The sequence below is a fragment of the Oncorhynchus keta genome, chromosome 37, assembly GCF_023373465.1.
Source record: "Oncorhynchus keta strain PuntledgeMale-10-30-2019 chromosome 37, Oket_V2, whole genome shotgun sequence".
In the NCBI taxonomy this organism is placed as follows: Eukaryota; Metazoa; Chordata; class Actinopteri; order Salmoniformes; family Salmonidae; genus Oncorhynchus; species Oncorhynchus keta.
Window position 1 is genome coordinate 20,801,401 of NC_068457.1, and position 20,644 is coordinate 20,822,044.

General features: G+C 38.4%; 1 protein-coding gene across 1 annotated transcript in view; it reads right to left on the minus strand.

Moving 5' to 3' along the window:
* Positions 1 to 43: 43 nt before the first annotated feature.
* Positions 44 to 20,644, minus strand: part of LOC118372386 (dTDP-D-glucose 4,6-dehydratase-like) — a 29,154-nt gene continuing 8,553 nt past the window's right edge. The window contains exons 10-12 of the mRNA XM_035758250.2: positions 732 to 787; positions 503 to 600; positions 44 to 396 (exon numbers count right to left, since the gene is read on the minus strand). Of these exons, the coding sequence (XP_035614143.1) occupies positions 305 to 396; positions 503 to 600; positions 732 to 787 (246 nt within the window). The 3' untranslated portion in view covers positions 44 to 304. The remainder of the gene's footprint in view (positions 397 to 502; positions 601 to 731; positions 788 to 20,644) is intronic.

A 20,644-nucleotide genomic window follows, 5' to 3' on the forward strand; every position in this document is an offset into this window, starting at 1 on the left:
CCAACTTTTGTATATCATGTGTCCAGAGTTTAACATTCAAGCCTGCGCTATGAAGTTATTTATTGACTATGATAAATATATTCCATTCCACCTTCATTAGTAAAACATTTACAAAAATAAGTGTTCCCTTGCACACCCACAGTGATTGAGATGCTGGTTTGACTAGTGGAGGTCAAAAACCCTAAGTAAGATTAATCAATTGAACCAGATGTGTTAATACAGGGCTGGAACAAAAGCCAGCACCCCCTGTAGCTCTCCAGGAACAGGGTTGGTGACCACGAATACAGGAAGAGCATCTATGTGCTTATTGGTCTCTGGTATCGGGCTCAAAGGTAATTGGTTGGTCTTCTGGTTTGACATCTGGCCAGAAGTCTGGATTCTCTTGATACCATTTGACTGAAAAACAAATGAAGGAGAGGACACTTTAGAGATTACCCCTTGTGCTAAACTATATGAAAGTCAATCTAAGGAATCCATAGAGTAATGTGTTCATGTACTGTACCTGTCCTTCTGATGCCCTCTGCCCATGACACTGCAGGCTTCCAGCCCAGCCTCCACAGCTTCTCACAGTTCACAGGGTACCTCAGGTCAACCACTGGCCTTGGGTGGGTGAGAGGTTCAACAATGTCAGTGTCTTAGGAGCCAATCACCCAGCTTGCCTTTCTCACACTGGTTTCCATGGCAAAGACAGGCTCAAAGTGTTTAGTGTGATCCCCTTGTACTTCACTCACCGGTCAGGCACAAACTCCAGCCAGTCGTCCAGTTCTGCGTCAGGTACATGCCTAACCTGTAACGCACATTATTAGATGGCTCAGTAAAGAGGACTACAGAGTGACCAGACACACACTTCACCCACCATCTTGATAAATTCTCTGGCTAGTTGAATGATTGGTTTCCTACCATCTTGATAAATTCTCTGGCTAGTTGAATGATTGGTTTCCTACCATCTTGATAAATTCTCTGGCTAGTTGAATGATTGGTTTCCTACCATCTTGATAAATTCTCTGGCTAGTTGAATGATTGGTTTCCTACCATCTTGATAAGTTCTCTGGCTAGTTGAATGATTGGTTTCCTACCATCTTGATAAGTTCTCTGGCTAGTTGAATGATTGGTTTCCTACCATCTTGATAAATTCTCTGGCTAGTTGAATGATGGGTTTCCTACCATCTTGATAAGTTCTCTGGCTAGTTGAATGATTGGTTTCCTACCATCTTGATAAGTTCTCTGGCTAGTTGAATGATTGGTTTCCTACCATCTTGATAAATTCTCTGGCTAGTTGAATTATGGGTTTCCTACCATCTTGATAAGTTCTCTGGCTAGTTGAATGATTGGTTTCCTACCATCTTGATAAGTTCTCTGGCTAGTTGAATGATGGGTTTCCTACCATCTTGATAAGTTCTCTGGCTAGTTGAATGATTGGTTTCCTACCATCTTGATAAATTCTCTGGCTAGTTGAATGATTGGTTTCCTACCATCTTGATAAGTTCTCTGGCTAGTTGAATGATTGGTTTCCTACCATCTTGATAAGTTCTCTGGCTAGTTGAATGATTGGTTTCCTACCATCTTGATAAGTTCTCTGGCTAGTTGAATGATTGGTTTCCTACCATCTTGATAAGTTCTCTGGCTAATTGAATGATGGGTTTCCTACCATCTTGATAAGTTCTCTGGCTAGTTGAATGATTGGTTTCCTACCATCTTGATAAATTCTCTGGCTAGTTGAATGATTGGTTTCCTACCATCTTGATAAGTTCTCTGGCTAGTTGAATGATTGGTTTCCTACCATCTTGATAAGTTCTCTGGCTAGTTGAATGATTGGTTTCCTACCATCTTGATAAATTCTCTGGCTAGTTGAATGATGGGTTTCCTACCATCTTGATAAGTTCTCTGGCTAGTTGAATGATTGGTTTCCTACCATCTTGATAAGTTCTCTGGCTAGTTGAATGATTGGTTTCCTACCATCTTGATAAATTCTCTGGCTAGTTGAATGATGGGTTTCCTACCATCTTGATAAGTTCTCTGGCTAGTTGAATGATTGGTTTCCTACCATCTTGATAAGTTCTCTGGCTAGTTGAATGATGGGTTTCCTACCATCTTGATAAGTTCTCTGGCTAGTTGAATGATTGGTTTCCTACCATCTTGATAAGTTCTCTGGCTAGTTGAATGATTGGTTTCCTACCATCTTGATAAATTCTCTGGCTAGTTGAATGATTGGTTTCCTACCATCTTGATAAGTTCTCTGGCTAGTTGAATGATTGGTTTCCTACCATCTTGATAAATTCTCTGGCTAGTTGAATGATTGGTTTCCAACCATCTTGATAAATTCTCTGGCTAGTTGAATGATTGGTTTCCTACCATCTTGATAAATTCTCTGGCTAGTTGAATGATTGGTTTCCTACCATCTTGATAAATTCTCTGGCTAGTTGAATGATTGGTTTCCTACCATCTTGATAAGTTCTCTGGCTAGTTGAATGATTGGTTTCCTACCATCTTGATAAGTTCTCTGGCTAGTTGAATGATTGGTTTCCTACCATCTTGATAAATTCTCTGGCTAGTTGAATGATTGGTTTCCTACCATCTTGATAAGTTCTCTGGCTAGTTGAATGATTGGTTTCCTACCATCTTGATAAGTTCTCTGGCTAGTTGAATGATTGGTTTCCTACCATCTTGATAAATTCTCTGGCTAGTTGAATGATGGGTTTCCTACCATCTTGATAAGTTCTCTGGCTAGTTGAATGATTGGTTTCCTACCATCTTGATGAGTTCTCTGGCTAGTTGAATGATTGGTTTCCTACCATCTTGATGAGTTCTCTGGCTAGTTGAATGATTGGTTTCCTACCATCTTGATAAATTCTCTGGCTAGTTGAATGATTGGTTTCCTACCATCTTGATAAATTCTCTGGCTAGTTGAATGATTGGTTTCCTACCATCTTGATAAATTCTCTGGCTAGTTGAATGATTGGTTTCCTACCATCTTGATAAGTTCTCTGGCTAGTTGAATGATTGGTTTCCTACCATCTTGATAAATTCTCTGGCTAGTTGAATGATTGGTTTCCTACCATCTTGATAAATTCTCTGGCTAGTTGAATGATTGGTTTCCTACCATCTTGATAAGTTCTCTGGCTAGTTGAATGGTTTCCTACCATCTTGATAAGTTCTCTGGCTAGTTGAATGATTGGTTTCCTACCATCTTGATAAGTTCTCTGGCTAGTTGAATGATTGGTTTCCTACCATCTTGATAAGTTCTCTGGCTAGTTGAATGATTGGTTTCCTACCATCTTGATGAGTTCTCTGGCTAGTTGAATGATTGGTTTCCTACCATCTTGATAAGTTCTCTGGCTAGTTGAATGGTTTCCTACCATCTTGATAAGTTCTCTGGCTAGTTGAATGATTGGTTTCCTACCATCTTGATAAGTTCTCTGGCTAGTTGAATGATTGGTTTCCTACCATCTTGATAAGTTCTCTGGCTAGTTGAATGATTGGTTTCCTACCATCTTGATAAATTCTCTGGCTAGTTGAATGATGGGTTTCCTACCATCTTGATAAGTTCTCTGGCTAGTTGAATGATTGGTTTCCTACCATCTTGATGAGTTCTCTGGCTAGTTGAATGATTGGTTTCCTACCATCTTGATGAGTTCTCTGGCTAGTTGAATGATTGGTTTCCTACCATCTTGATAAATTCTCTGGCTAGTTGAATGATTGGTTTCCTACCATCTTGATAAATTCTCTGGCTAGTTGAATGATTGGTTTCCTACCATCTTGATAAATTCTCTGGCTAGTTGAATGATTGGTTTCCTACCATCTTGATAAATTCTCTGGCTAGTTGAATGATTGGTTTCCTACCATCTTGATAAGTTCTCTGGCTAGTTGAATGATTGGTTTCCTACCATCTTGATAAATTCTCTGGCTAGTTGAATGATTGGTTTCCTACCATCTTGATAAGTTCTCTGGCTAGTTGAATGATTGGTTTCCTACCATCTTGATAAATTCTCTGGCTAGTTGAATGATTGGTTTCCTACCATCTTGATAAATTCTCTGGCTAGTTGAATGACTGGTTTCCTACCATCTTGATAAGTTCTCTGGCTAGTTGAATGATTGGTTTCCTACCATCTTGATAAGTTCTCTGGCTAGTTGAATGGTTTCCTACCATCTTGATAAGTTCTCTGGCTAGTTGAATGATTGGTTTCCTACCATCTTGATAAGTTCTCTGGCTAGTTGAATGATTGGTTTCCTACCATCTTGATAAATTCTCTGGCTAGTTGAATGATGGGTTTCCTACCATCTTGATAAGTTCTCTGGCTAGTTGAATGATTGGTTTCCTACCATCTTGATGAGTTCTCTGGCTAGTTGAATGATTGGTTTCCTACCATCTTGATGAGTTCTCTGGCTAGTTGAATGATTGGTTTCCTACCATCTTGATAAATTCTCTGGCTAGTTGAATGATTGGTTTCCTACCATCTTGATAAATTCTCTGGCTAGTTGAATGATTGGTTTCCTACCATCTTGATAAATTCTCTGGCTAGTTGAATGATTGGTTTCCTACCATCTTGATAAGTTCTCTGGCTAGTTGAATGATTGGTTTCCTACCATCTTGATAAATTCTCTGGCTAGTTGAATGGTTTCCTACCATCTTGATAAATTCTCTGGCTAGTTGAATGATTGGTTTCCTACCATCTTGATAAGTTCTCTGGCTAGTTGAATGGTTTCCTACCATCTTGATAAGTTCTCTGGCTAGTTGAATGATTGGTTTCCTACCATCTTGATAAGTTCTCTGGCTAGTTGAATGATTGGTTTCCTACCATCTTGATAAGTTCTCTGGCTAGTTGAATGATTGGTTTCCTACCATCTTGATAAATTCTCTGGCTAGTTGAATGATGGGTTTCCTACCATCTTGATAAGTTCTCTGGCTAGTTGAATGATTGGTTTCCTACCATCTTGATGAGTTCTCTGGCTAGTTGAATGATTGGTTTCCTACCATCTTGATGAGTTCTCTGGCTAGTTGAATGATTGGTTTCCTACCATCTTGATAAATTCTCTGGCTAGTTGAATGATTGGTTTCCTACCATCTTGATAAATTCTCTGGCTAGTTGAATGATTGGTTTCCTACCATCTTGATAAATTCTCTGGCTAGTTGAATGATTGGTTTCCTACCATCTTGATAAATTCTCTGGCTAGTTGAATGATTGGTTTCCTACCATCTTGATAAGTTCTCTGGCTAGTTGAATGATTGGTTTCCTACCATCTTGATAAGTTCTCTGGCTAGTTGAATGATTGGTTTCCTACCATCTTGATAAATTCTCTGGCTAGTTGAATGATTGGTTTCCTACCATCTTGATAAGTTCTCTGGCTAGTTGAATGATTGGTTTCCTACCATCTTGATAAGTTCTCTGGCTAGTTGAATGATTGGTTTCCTACCATCTTGATAAATTCTCTGGCTAGTTGAATTATGGGTTTCCTACCATCTTGATAAGTTCTCTGGCTAGTTGAATGATTGGTTTCCTACCATCTTGATAAGTTCTCTGGCTAGTTGAATGATGGGTTTCCTACCATCTTGATAAGTTCTCTGGCTAGTTGAATGATTGGTTTCCTACCATCTTGATAAATTCTCTGGCTAGTTGAATGATTGGTTTCCTACCATCTTGATAAGTTCTCTGGCTAGTTGAATGATTGGTTTCCTACCATCTTGATAAGTTCTCTGGCTAGTTGAATGATTGGTTTCCTACCATCTTGATAAGTTCTCTGGCTAGTTGAATGATTGGTTTCCTACCATCTTGATAAGTTCTCTGGCTAATTGAATGATGGGTTTCCTACCATCTTGATAAGTTCTCTGGCTAGTTGAATGATTGGTTTCCTACCATCTTGATAAATTCTCTGGCTAGTTGAATGATTGGTTTCCTACCATCTTGATAAGTTCTCTGGCTAGTTGAATGATTGGTTTCCTACCATCTTGATAAATTCTCTGGCTAGTTGAATGATTGGTTTCCTACCATCTTGATAAGTTCTCTGGCTAGTTGAATGATTGGTTTCCTACCATCTTGATAAGTTCTCTGGCTAGTTGAATGATTGGTTTCCTACCATCTTGATAAGTTCTCTGGCTAGTTGAATGATTGGTTTCCTACCATCTTGATAAGTTCTCTGGCTAATTGAATGATGGGTTTCCTACCATCTTGATAAGTTCTCTGGCTAGTTGAATGATTGGTTTCCTACCATCTTGATAAATTCTCTGGCTAGTTGAATGATTGGTTTCCTACCATCTTGATAAGTTCTCTGGCTAGTTGAATGATTGGTTTCCTACCATCTTGATAAGTTCTCTGGCTAGTTGAATGATTGGTTTCCTACCATCTTGATAAATTCTCTGGCTAGTTGAATGATGGGTTTCCTACCATCTTGATAAGTTCTCTGGCTAGTTGAATGATTGGTTTCCTACCATCTTGATAAGTTCTCTGGCTAGTTGAATGATTGGTTTCCTACCATCTTGATAAATTCTCTGGCTAGTTGAATGATGGGTTTCCTACCATCTTGATAAGTTCTCTGGCTAGTTGAATGATTGGTTTCCTACCATCTTGATAAGTTCTCTGGCTAGTTGAATGATTGGTTTCCTACCATCTTGATAAGTTCTCTGGCTAGTTGAATGATGGGTTTCCTACCATCTTGATAAGTTCAATTGGCTAGTTGAATGATTGGTTTCCTACCATCTTGATAAGTTCTCTGGCTAGTTGAATGATTGGTTTCCTACCATCTTGATAAATTCTCTGGCTAGTTGAATGATTGGTTTCCTACCATCTTGATAAGTTCTCTGGCTAGTTGAATGATTGGTTTCCTACCATCTTGATAAATTCTCTGGCTAGTTGAATGATTGGTTTCCTAATCTTGATAAATTCTCTGGCTAGTTGAATGATTGGTTTCCTACCATCTTGATAAATTCTCTGGCTAGTTGAATGATTGGTTTCCTACCATCTTGATAAATTCTCTGGCTAGTTGAATGATTGGTTTCCTACCATCTTGATAAATTCTCTGGCTAGTTGAATGATTGGTTTCCTACCATCTTGATAAGTTCTCTGGCTAGTTGAATGATTGGTTTCCTACCATCTTGATAAATTCTCTGGCTAGTTGAATGATTGGTTTCCTACCATCTTGATAAATTCTCTGGCTATTGAATGATTGGTTTCCTTCTTGATAAGTTCTCTGGCTAGTTGAATGATTGGTTTCCTACCATCTTGATAAGTTCTCTGGCTAGTTGAATGGTTTCCTACCATCTTGATAAGTTCTCTGGCTAGTTGAATGATTGGTTTCCTACCATCTTGATAAGTTCTCTGGCTAGTTGAATGATTGGTTTCCTACCATCTTGATAAATTCTCTGGCTAGTTGAATGATGGGTTTCCTACCATCTTGATAAGTTCTCTGGCTAGTTGAATGATTGGTTTCCTACCATCTTGATGAGTTCTCTGGCTAGTTGAATGATTGGTTTCCTACCATCTTGATGAGTTCTCTGGCTAGTTGAATGATTGGTTTCCTACCATCTTGATAAATTCTCTGGCTAGTTGAATGATTGGTTTCCTACCATCTTGATAAGTTCTCTGGCTAGTTGAATGATTGGTTTCCTACCATCTTGATAAATTCTCTGGCTAGTTGAATGATTGGTTTCCTACCATCTTGATAAGTTCTCTGGCTAGTTGAATGATTGGTTTCCTACCATCTTGATAAGTTCTCTGGCTAGTTGAATGATTGGTTTCCTACCATCTTGATAAATTCTCTGGCTAGTTGAATTATGGGTTTCCTACCATCTTGATAAGTTCTCTGGCTAGTTGAATGATTGGTTTCCTACCATCTTGATAAGTTCTCTGGCTAGTTGAATGATGGGTTTCCTACCATCTTGATAAGTTCTCTGGCTAGTTGAATGATTGGTTTCCTACCATCTTGATAAATTCTCTGGCTAGTTGAATGATTGGTTTCCTACCATCTTGATAAGTTCTCTGGCTAGTTGAATGATTGGTTTCCTACCATCTTGATAAGTTCTCTGGCTAGTTGAATGATTGGTTTCCTACCATCTTGATAAGTTCTCTGGCTAGTTGAATGATTGGTTTCCTACCATCTTGATAAGTTCTCTGGCTAATTGAATGATGGGTTTCCTACCATCTTGATAAGTTCTCTGGCTAGTTGAATGATTGGTTTCCTACCATCTTGATAAATTCTCTGGCTAGTTGAATGATTGGTTTCCTACCATCTTGATAAGTTCTCTGGCTAGTTGAATGATTGGTTTCCTACCATCTTGATAAATTCTCTGGCTAGTTGAATGATTGGTTTCCTACCATCTTGATAAGTTCTTGGCTAGTTGAATGATTGGTTCTACCATCTTGATAAGTTCTCTGGCTAGTTGAATGATTGGTTTCCTACCATCTTGATAAGTTCTCTGGCTAGTTGAATGATTGGTTTCCTACCATCTTGATAAGTTCTCTGGCTAATTGAATGATGGGTTTCCTACCATCTTGATAAGTTCTCTGGCTAGTTGAATGATTGGTTTCCTACCATCTTGATAAATTCTCTGGCTAGTTGAATGATTGGTTTCCTACCATCTTGATAAGTTCTCTGGCTAGTTGAATGATTGGTTTCCTACCATCTTGATAAGTTCTCTGGCTAGTTGAATGATTGGTTTCCTACCATCTTGATAAATTCTCTGGCTAGTTGAATGATGGGTTTCCTACCATCTTGATAAGTTCTCTGGCTAGTTGAATGATTGGTTTCCTACCATCTTGATAAGTTCTCTGGCTAGTTGAATGATTGGTTTCCTACCATCTTGATAAATTCTCTGGCTAGTTGAATGATGGGTTTCCTACCATCTTGATAAGTTCTCTGGCTAGTTGAATGATTGGTTTCCTACCATCTTGATAAGTTCTCTGGCTAGTTGAATGATTGGTTTCCTACCATCTTGATAAGTTCTCTGGCTAGTTGAATGATTGGTTTCCTACCATCTTGATAAGTTCTCTGGCTAGTTGAATGATTGGTTTCCTACCATCTTGATAAGTTCTCTGGCTAGTTGAATGATTGGTTTCCTACCATCTTGATAAATTCTCTGGCTAGTTGAATGATTGGTTTCCTACCATCTTGATAAGTTCTCTGGCTAGTTGAATGATTGGTTTCCTACCATCTTGATAAATTCTCTGGCTAGTTGAATGATTGGTTTCCTACCATCTTGATAAATTCTCTGGCTAGTTGAATGATTGGTTTCCTACCATCTTGATAAATTCTCTGGCTAGTTGAATGATTGGTTTCCTACCATCTTGATAAATTATCTGGCTAGTTGAATGATTGGTTTCCTACCATCTTGATAAGTTCTCTGGCTAGTTGAATGATTGGTTTCCTACCATCTTGATAAGTTCTCTGGCTAGTTGAATGATTGGTTTCCTACCATCTTGATAAATTCTCTGGCTAGTTGAATGATTGGTTTCCTACCATCTTGATAAGTTCTCTGGCTAGTTGAATGATTGGTTTCCTACCATCTTGATAAGTTCTCTGGCTAGTTGAATGGTTTCCTACCATCTTGATAAGTTCTCTGGCTAGTTGAATGATTGGTTTCCTACCATCTTGATAAGTTCTCTGGCTAGTTGAATGATTGGTTTCCTACCATCTTGATAAATTCTCTGGCTAGTTGAATGATGGGTTTCCTACCATCTTGATAAGTTCTCTGGCTAGTTGAATGATTGGTTTCCTACCATCTTGATGAGTTCTCTGGCTAGTTGAATGATTGGTTTCCTACCATCTTGATGAGTTCTCTGGCTAGTTGAATGATTGGTTTCCTACCATCTTGATAAATTCTCTGGCTAGTTGAATGATTGGTTTCCTACCATCTTGATAAATTCTCTGGCTAGTTGAATGATTGGTTTCCTACCATCTTGATAAATTCTCTGGCTAGTTGAATGATTGGTTTCCTACCATCTTGATAAGTTCTCTGGCTAGTTGAATGATTGGTTTCCTACCATCTTGATAAGTTCTCTGGCTAGTTGAATGATTGGTTTCCTACCATCTTGATAAATTCTCTGGCTAGTTGAATGATTGGTTTCCTACCATCTTGATAAGTTCTCTGGCTAGTTGAATGGTTTCCTACCATCTTGATAAATTCTCTGGCTAGTTGAATGATGGGTTTCCTACCATCTTGATAAGTTCTCTGGCTAGTTGAATGATTGGTTTCCTACCATCTTGATAAGTTCTCTGGCTAGTTGAATGATTGGTTTCCTACCATCTTGATAAGTTCTCTGGCTAGTTGAATGATGGGTTTCCTACCATCTTGATAAGTTCTCTGGCTAGTTGAATGATTCTACCATCTTGATAAGTTCTCTGGCTAGTTGAATGATTGGTTTCCTACCATCTTGATAAGTTCTCTGGCTAGTTGAATGATTGGTTTCCTACCATCTTGATAAGTTCTCTGGCTAGTTGAATGATTGGTTTCCTACCATCTTGATAAATTCTCTGGCTAGTTGAATGATTGGTTTCCTACCATCTTGATAAATTCTCTGGCTAGTTGAATGATTGGTTTCCTACCATCTTGATAAATTCTCTGGCTAGTTGAATGATTGGTTTCCTACCATCTTGATAAATTCTCTGGCTAGTTGAATGATTGGTTTCCTACCATCTTGATAAGTTCTCTGGCTAGTTGAATGATTGGTTTCCTACCATCTTGATAAGTTCTCTGGCTAGTTGAATGATTGGTTTCCTACCATCTTGATAAATTCTCTGGCTAGTTGAATGATTGGTTTCCTACCATCTTGATAAGTTCTCTGGCTAGTTGAATGATTGGTTTCCTACCATCTTGATAAGTTCTCTGGCTAGTTGAATGATTGGTTTCCTACCATCTTGATAAGTTCTCTGGCTAGTTGAATGATTGGTTTCCTACCATCTTGATAAGTTCTCTGGCTAGTTGAATGATTGGTTTCCTACCATCTTGATAAATTCTCTGGCTAGTTGAATGATGGGTTTCCTACCATCTTGATAAGTTCTCTGGCTAGTTGAATGATTGGTTTCCTACCATCTTGATAAGTTCTCTGGCTAGTTGAATGATTGGTTTCCTACCATCTTGATAAATTCTCTGGCTAGTTGAATGATTGGTTTCCTACCATCTTGATAAGTTCTCTGGCTAAATGGTTTCCTACCATCTTGATAAGTTCTCTGGCTAGTTGAATGATTGGTTTCCTACCATCTTGATAAGTTCTCTGGCTAGTTGAATGATTGGTTTCCTACCATCTTGATAAGTTCTCTGGCTAGTTGAATGATTGGTTTCCTACCATCTTGATAAATTCTCTGGCTAGTTGAATGATGGGTTTCCTACCATCTTGATAAGTTCTCTGGCTAGTTGAATGATTGGTTTCCTACCATCTTGATGAGTTCTCTGGCTAGTTGAATGATTGGTTTCCTACCATCTTGATGAGTTCTCTGGCTAGTTGAATGATTGGTTTCCTACCATCTTGATAAATTCTCTGGCTAGTTGAATGATTGGTTTCCTACCATCTTGATAAATTCTCTGGCTAGTTGAATGATTGGTTTCCTACCATCTTGATAAATTCTCTGGCTAGTTGAATGATTGGTTTCCTACCATCTTGATAAATTCTCTGGCTAGTTGAATGATTGGTTTCCTACCATCTTGATAAATTCTCTGGCTAGTTGAATGATTGGTTTCCTACCATCTTGATAAGTTCTCTGGCTAGTTGAATGATTGGTTTCCTACCATCTTGATAAGTTCTCTGGCTAGTTGAATGATAGGTTTCCTACCATCTTGATAAATTCTCTGGCTAGTTGAATGATTGGTTTCCTACCATATTGATAAGTTCTCTGGCTAGTTGAATGATTGGTTTCCTACCATCTTGATAAGTTCTCTGGCTAGTTGAATGATTGGTTTCCTACCATCTTGATAAGTTCTCTGGCTAGTTGAATGATTGGTTTCCTACCATCTTGATAAGTTCTCTGGCTAGTTGAATGATTGGTTTCCTACCATCTTGATAAATTCTCTGGCTAGTTGAATGATGGGTTTCCTACCATCTTGATAAGTTCTCTGGCTAGTTGAATGATTGGTTTCCTACCATCTTGATGAGTTCTCTGGCTAGTTGAATGATTGGTTTCCTACCATCTTGATGAGTTCTCTGGCTAGTTGAATGATTGGTTTCCTACCATCTTGATAAGTTCTCTGGCTAGTTGAATGATTGGTTTCCTACCATCTTGATAAGTTCTCTGGCTAGTTGAATGATTGGTTTCCTACCACCTTGATAAATTCTCTGGCTAGTTGAATGATTGGTTTCCTACCATCTTGATAAGTTCTCTGGCTAGTTGAATGATTGGTTTCCTACCATCTTGATAAGTTCTCTGGCTAGTTGAATGATTGGTTTCCTACCATCTTGATGAGTTCTCTGGCTAGTTGAATGATTGGTTTCCTACCATCTTGATAAATTCTCTGGCTAGTTGAATGATTGGTTTCCTACCATCTTGATAAATTCTCTGGCTAGTTGAATGATTGGTTTCCTACCATCTTGATAAATTCTCTGGCTAGTTGAATGATTGGTTTCCTACCATCTTGATAAGTTCTCTGGCTAGTTGAATGATTGGTTTCCTACCATCTTGATAAGTTCTCTGGCTAGTTGAATGATTGGTTTCCTACCACCTTGATAAATTCTCTGGCTAGTTGAATGATTGGTTTCCTACCACCTTGATAAGTTCTCTGGCTAGTTGAATGATTGGTTTCCTACCATCTTGATAAGTTCTCTGGCTAGTTGAATGATTGGTTTCCTACCATCTTGATAAATTCTCTGGCTAGTTGAATGATTGGTTTCCTACCATCTTGATAAGTTCTCTGGCTAGTTGAATGATTGGTTTCCTACCATCTTGATACATTCTCTGGCTAGTTGAATGATTGGTTTCCTACCATCTTGATAAATTCTCTGGCTAGTTGAATGATTGGTTTCCTACCATCTTGATAAATTCTCTGGCTAGTTGAATGATTGGTTTCCTACCATCTTGATAAATTCTCTGGCTAGTTGAATGATTGGTTTCCTACCATCTTGATAAATTCTCTGGCTAGTTGAATGATTGGTTTCCTACCATCTTGATAAATTATCTGGCTAGTTGAATGATTGGTATCCTACCATCTTGATAAATTCTCTGGCTAGTTGAATGATTGGTTTCCTACCATCTTGATAAATTCTCTGGCTAGTTGAATGATTGGTTTCCTACCATCTTGATAAATTCTCTGGCTAGTTGAATGATTGGTTTCCTACCATCTTGATAAGTTCTCTGGCTAGTTGAATGATGGGTTTCCTACCATCTTGATAAATTCTCTGGCTAGTTGAATGATTGGTTTCCTACCATCTTGATAAGTTCTCTGGCTAGTTGAATGATTGGTTTCCTACCATCTTGATAAGTTCTCTGGCTAGTTGAATGATTGGTTTCCTACCATCTTGATAAATTCTCTGGCTAGTTGAATGATGGGTTTCCTACCATCTTGATAAATTCTCTGGCTAGTTGAATGATTGGTTTCCTACCATCTTGATAAGTTCTCTGGCTAGTTGAATGATTGGTTTCCTACCATCTTGATAAGTTCTCTGGCTAGTTGAATGATTGGTTTCCTACCATCTTGATGAATTCTCTGGCTAGTTGAATGATTGGTTTGCTACCATCTTGATAAATTCTCTGGCTAGTTGAATGATTGGTTTCCTACCATCTTGATAAATTCTCTGGCTAGTTGAATGATTGGTTTCCTACCATCTTGATAAATTCTCTGGCTAGTTGAATGATGGGTTTCCTACCATCTTGATAAGTTCTCTGGCTAGTTGAATGATGGGTTTCCTACCATCTTGATAAGTTCTCTGGCTAGTTGAATGATTGGTTTCCTACCATCTTGATAAGTTCTCTGGCTAGTTGAATGATGGGTTTCCTACCATCTTGCTAAATTCTCTGGCTAGTTGAATGATTGGTTTCCTACCATCTTGATAAATTCTCTGGCTAGTTGAATGATTGGTTTCCTACCATCTTGATAAGTTCTCTGGCTAGTTGAATGATTGGTTTCCTACCATCTTGATAAATTCTCTGGCTAGTTGAATGATTGGTTTCCTACCATCTTGATAAGTTCTCTGGCTAGTTGAATGATGGGTTTCCTACCATCTTGATAAGTTCTCTGGCTAGTTGAATGATTGGTTTCCTACCATCTTGATAAGTTCTCTGGCTAGTTGAATGATGGGTTTCCTACCATCTTGATAAATTCTCTGGCTAGTTGAATGATTGGTTTCCTACCATCTTGATAAGTTCTCTGGCTAGTTGAATGATTGGTTTCCTACCATCTTGATAAGTTCTCTGGCTAGTTGAATGATTGGTTTCCTACCATCTTGATAAATTCTCTGGCTAGTTGAATGATGGGTTTCCTACCATCTTGATAAGTTCTCTGGCTAGTTGAATGATTGGTTTCCTACCATCTTGATAAGTTCTCTGGCTAGTTGAATGATGGGTTTCCTACCATCTTGATAAGTTCTCTGGCTAGTTGAATGATTGGTTTCCTACCATCTTGATAAGTTCTCTGGCTAGTTGAATGATGGGTTTCCTACCATCTTGATAAGTTCTCTGGCTAGTTGAATGATTGGTTTCCTACCATCTTGATAAGTTCTCTGGCTAGTTGAATGATTGGTTTCCTACCATCTTGATAAATTCTCTGGCTAGTTGAATGATTGGTTTCCTACCATCTTGATAAGTTCTCTGGCTAGTTGAATGATTGGTTTCCTACCATCTTGATAAATTCTCTGGCTAGTTGAATGATTGGTTTCCTACCATCTTGATAAATTCTCTGGCTAGTTGAATGATTGGTTTCCTACCATCTTGATAAATTCTCTGGCTAGTTGAATGATTGGTTTCCTACCATCTTGATAAATTCTCTGGCTAGTTGAATGATTGGTTTCCTAACATCTTGATAAGTTCTCTGGCTAGTTGAATGATTGGTTTCCTACCATCTTGATAAGTTCTCTGGCTAGTTGAATGATTGGTTTCCTACCATCTTGATAAATTCTCTGGCTAGTTGAATGATTGGTTTCCTACCATCTTGATAAGTTCTCTGGCTAGTTGAATGATTGGTTTCCTACCATCTTGATAAGTTCTCTGGCTAGTTGAATGGTTTCCTACCATCTTGATAAGTTCTCTGGCTAGTTGAATGATTGGTTTCCTACCATCTTGATAAGTTCTCTGGCTAGTTGAATGATTGGTTTCCTACCATCTTGATAAATTCTCTGGCTAGTTGAATGATGGGTTTCCTACCATCTTGATAAGTTCTCTGGCTAGTTGAATGATTGGTTTCCTACCATCTTGATGAGTTCTCTGGCTAGTTGAATGATTGGTTTCCTACCATCTTGATGAGTTCTCTGGCTAGTTGAATGATTGGTTTCCTACCATCTTGATAAATTCTCTGGCTAGTTGAATGATTGGTTCCCTACCATCTTGATAAATTCTCTGGCTAGTTGAATGATTGGTTTCCTACCATCTTGATAAATTCTCTGGCTAGTTGAATGATTGGTTTCCTACCATCTTGATAAGTTCTCTGGCTAGTTGAATGATTGGTTTCCTACCATCTTGATAAGTTCTCTGGCTAGTTGAATGATTGGTTTCCTACCATCTTGATAAATTCTCTGGCTAGTTGAATGATTGGTTTCCTACCATCTTGATAAATTCTCTGGCTAGTTGAATGATTGGTTTCCTACCATCTTGATAAGTTCTCTGGCTAGTTGAATGGTTTCCTACCATCTTGATAAGTTCTCTGGCTAGTTGAATGATTGGTTTCCTACCATCTTGATAAGTTCTCTGGCTAGTTGAATGATTGGTTTCCTACCATCTTGATAAGTTCTCTGGCTAGTTGAATGATTGGTTTCCTACCATCTTGATAAATTCTCTGGCTAGTTGAATGATGGGTTTCCTACCATCTTGATAAGTTCTCTGGCTAGTTGAATGATTGGTTTCCTACCATCTTGATGAGTTCTCTGGCTAGTTGAATGATTGGTTTCCTACCATCTTGATGAGTTCTCTGGCTAGTTGAATGATTGGTTTCCTACCATCTTGATAAATTCTCTGGCTAGTTGAATGATTGGTTTCCTACCATCTTGATAAATTCTCTGGCTAGTTGAATGATTGGTTTCCTACCATCTTGATAAATTCTCTGGCTAGTTGAATGATTGGTTTCCTACCATCTTGATAAATTCTCTGGCTAGTTGAATGATTGGTTTCCTACCATCTTGATAAATTCTCTGGCTAGTTGAATGATTGGTTTCCTACCATCTTGATAAGTTCTCTGGCTAGTTGAATGATGGGTTTCCTACCATCTTGATAAATTCTCTGGCTAGTTGAATGATTGGTTTCCTACCATCTTGATAAGTTCTCTGGCTAGTTGAATGATTGGTTTCCTACCATCTTGATAAGTTCTCTGGCTAGTTGAATGATTGGTTTCCTACCATCTTGATAAATTCTCTGGCTAGTTGAATGATGGGTTTCCTACCATCTTGATAAATTCTCTGGCTAGTTGAATGATTGGTTTCCTACCATCTTGATAAGTTCTCTGGCTAGTTGAATGATTGGTTTCCTACCATCTTGATAAGTTCTCTGGCTAGTTGAATGATTGGTTTCCTACCATCTTGATGAATTCTCTGGCTAGTTGAATGATTGGTTTGCTACCATCTTGATAAATTCTCTGGCTAGTTGAATGATTGGTTTCCTACCATCTTGATAAATTCTCTGGCTAGTTGAATGATTGGTTTCCTACCATCTTGATAAATTCTCTGGCTAGTTGAATGATGGGTTTCCTACCATCTTGATAAGTTCTCTGGCTAGTTGAATGATGGGTTTCCTACCATCTTGATAAGTTCTCTGGCTAGTTGAATGATTGGTTTCCTACCATCTTGATAAGTTCTCTGGCTAGTTGAATGATGGGTTTCCTACCATCTTGATAAATTCTCTGGCTAGTTGAATGATTGGTTTCCTACCATCTTGATAAATTCTCTGGCTAGTTGAATGATTGGTTTCCTACCATCTTGATAAGTTCTCTGGCTAGTTGAATGATTGGTTTCCTACCATCTTGATAAATTCTCTGGCTAGTTGAATGATTGGTTTCCTACCATCTTGATAAGTTCTCTGGCTAGTTGAATGATGGGTTTCCTACCATCTTGATAAGTTCTCTGGCTAGTTGAATGATTGGTTTCCTACCATCTTGATAAGTTCTCTGGCTAGTTGAATGATGGGTTTCCTACCATCTTGATAAATTCTCTGGCTAGTTGAATGATTGGTTTCCTACCATCTTGATAAATTCTCTGGCTAGTTGAATGATTGGTTTCCTACCATCTTGATAAGTTCTCTGGCTAGTTGAATGATTGGTTTCCTACCATCTTGATAAATTCTCTGGCTAGTTGAATGATTGGTTTCCTACCATCTTGATAAGTTCTCTGGCTAGTTGAATGATGGGTTTCCTACCATCTTGATAAGTTCTCTGGCTAGTTGAATGATTGGTTTCCTACCATCTTGATAAGTTCTCTGGCTAGTTGAATGATGGGTTTCCTACCATCTTGATAAATTCTCTGGCTAGTTGAATGATTGGTTTCCTACCATCTTGATAAATTCTCTGGCTAGTTGAATGATTGGTTTCCTACCATCTTGATAAGTTCTCTGGCTAGTTGAATGATTGGTTTCCTACCATCTTGATAAATTCTCTGGCTAGTTGAATGATTGGTTTCCTACCATCTTGATAAGTTCTCTGGCTAGTTGAATGATTGGTTTCCTACCATCTTGATAAGTTCTCTGGCTAGTTGAATGATTGGTTTCCTACCATCTTGATAAATTCTCTGGCTAGTTGAATGATTGGTTTCCTACCATCTTGATAAATTCTCTGGCTAGTTGAATGATTGGTTTCCTACCATCTTGATAAATTCTCTGGCTAGTTGAATGATTGGTTTCCTACCATCTTGATAAGTTCTCTGGCTAGTTGAATGATTGGTTTCCTACCATCTTGATAAGTTCTCTGGCTAGTTGAATGATTGGTTTCCTACCATCTTGATAAATTCTCTGGCTAGTTGAATGATTGGTTTCCTACCATCTTGATAAGTTCTCTGGCTAGTTGAATGATTGGTTTCCTACCATCTTGATAAGTTCTCTGGCTAGTTGAATGATTGGTTTCCTACCATCTTGATAAGTTCTCTGGCTAGTTGAATGATTGGTTTCCTACCATCTTGATAAGTTCTCTGGCTAGTTGAATGATTGGTTTCCTACCATCTTGATAAATTCTCTGGCTAGTTGAATGATGGGTTTCCTACCATCTTGATAAGTTCTCTGGCTAGTTGAATGATTGGTTTCCTACCATCTTGATGAGTTCTCTGGCTAGTTGAATGATTGGTTTCCTACCATCTTGATGAGTTCTCTGGCTAGTTGAATGATTGGTTTCCTACCATCTTGATAAATTCTCTGGCTAGTTGAATGATTGGTTTCCTACCATCTTGATAAATTCTCTGGCTAGTTGAATGATTGGTTTCCTACCATCTTGATAAATTCTCTGGCTAGTTGAATGATTGGTTTCCTACCATCTTGATAAATTCTCTGGCTAGTTGAATGATTGGTTTCCTACCATCTTGATAAATTCTCTGGCTAGTTGAATGATTGGTTTCCTACCATCTTGATAAGTTCTCTGGCTAGTTGAATGATTGGTTTCCTACCATCTTGATAAGTTCTCTGGCTAGTTGAATGATTGGTTTCCTACCACCTTGATAAATTCTCTGGCTAGTTGAATGATTGGTTTCCTACCATCTTGATAAGTTCTCTGGCTAGTTGAATGATTGGTTTCCTACCATCTTGATAAGTTCTCTGGCTAGTTGAATGATTGGTTTCCTACCATCTTGATAAATTCTCTGGCTAGTTGAATGATGGGTTTCCTACCATCTTGATAAATTCTCCGGCTAGTTGAATGATTGGTTTCCTACCATCTTGATAAATTCTCTGGCTAGTTGAATGATTGGTTTCCTACCATCTTGATAAGTTCTCTGGCTAGTTGAATGATTGGTTTCCTACCATCTTGATACATTCTCTGGCTAGTTGAATGATTGGTTTCCTACCATCTTGATAAATTCTCTGGCTAGTTGAATGATTGGTTTCCTACCATCTTGATAAATTCTCTGGCTAGTTGAATGATTGGTTTCCTACCATCTTGATAAATTCTCTGGCTAGTTGAATGATTGGTTTCCTACCATCTTGATAAATTCTCTGGCTAGTTGAATGATTGGTTTCCTACCATCTTGATAAATTCTCTGGCTAGTTGAATGATTGGTATCCTACCATCTTGATAAATTCTCTGGCTAGTTGAATGATTGGTTTCCTACCATCTTGATAAATTCTCTGGCTAGTTGAATGATTGGTTTCCTACCATCTTGATAAATTCTCTGGCTAGTTGAATGATTGGTTTCCTACCATCTTGATAAGTTCTCTGGCTAGTTGAATGATGGGTTTCCTACCATCTTGATAAATTCTCTGGCTAGTTGAATGATTGGTTTCCTACCATCTTGATAAGTTCTCTGGCTAGTTGAATGATTGGTTTCCTACCATCTTGATAAGTTCTCTGGCTAGTTGAATGATTGGTTTCCTACCATCTTGATAAATTCTCTGGCTAGTTGAATGATGGGTTTCCTACCATCTTGATAAATTCTCTGGCTAGTTGAATGATTGGTTTCCTACCATCTTGATAAGTTCTCTGGCTAGTTGAATGATTGGTTTCCTACCATCTTGATAAGTTCTCTGGCTAGTTGAATGATTGGTTTCCTACCATCTTGATGAATTCTCTGGCTAGTTGAATGATTGGTTTGCTACCATCTTGATAAATTCTCTGGCTAGTTGAATGATTGGTTTCCTACCATCTTGATAAGTTCTCTGGCTAGTTGAATGATTGGTTTCCTACCATCTTGATAAGTTCTCTGGCTAGTTGAATGATTGGTTTCCTACCATCTTGATAAATTCTCTGGCTAGTTGAATGATGGGTTTCCTACCATCTTGATAAATTCTCTGGCTAGTTGAATGATTGGTTTCCTACCATCTTGATAAGTTCTCTGGCTAGTTGAATGATTGGTTTCCTACCATCTTGATAAGTTCTCTGGCTAGTTGAATGATTGGTTTCCTACCATCTTGATGAATTCTCTGGCTAGTTGAATGATTGGTTTGCTACCATCTTGATAAATTCTCTGGCTAGTTGAATGATTGGTTTCCTACCATCTTGATAAATTCTCTGGCTAGTTGAATGATTGGTTTCCTACCATCTTGATAAATTCTCTGGCTAGTTGAATGATGGGTTTCCTACCATCTTGATAAGTTCTCTGGCTAGTTGAATGATGGGTTTCCTACCATCTTGATAAGTTCTCTGGCTAGTTGAATGATTGGTTTCCTACCATCTTGATAAGTTCTCTGGCTAGTTGAATGATGGGTTTCCTACCATCTTGATAAATTCTCTGGCTAGTTGAATGATTGGTTTCCTACCATCTTGATAAATTCTCTGGCTAGTTGAATGATTGGTTTCCTACCATCTTGATAAGTTCTCTGGCTAGTTGAATGATTGGTTTCCTACCATCTTGATAAATTCTCTGGCTAGTTGAATGATTGGTTTCCTACCATCTTG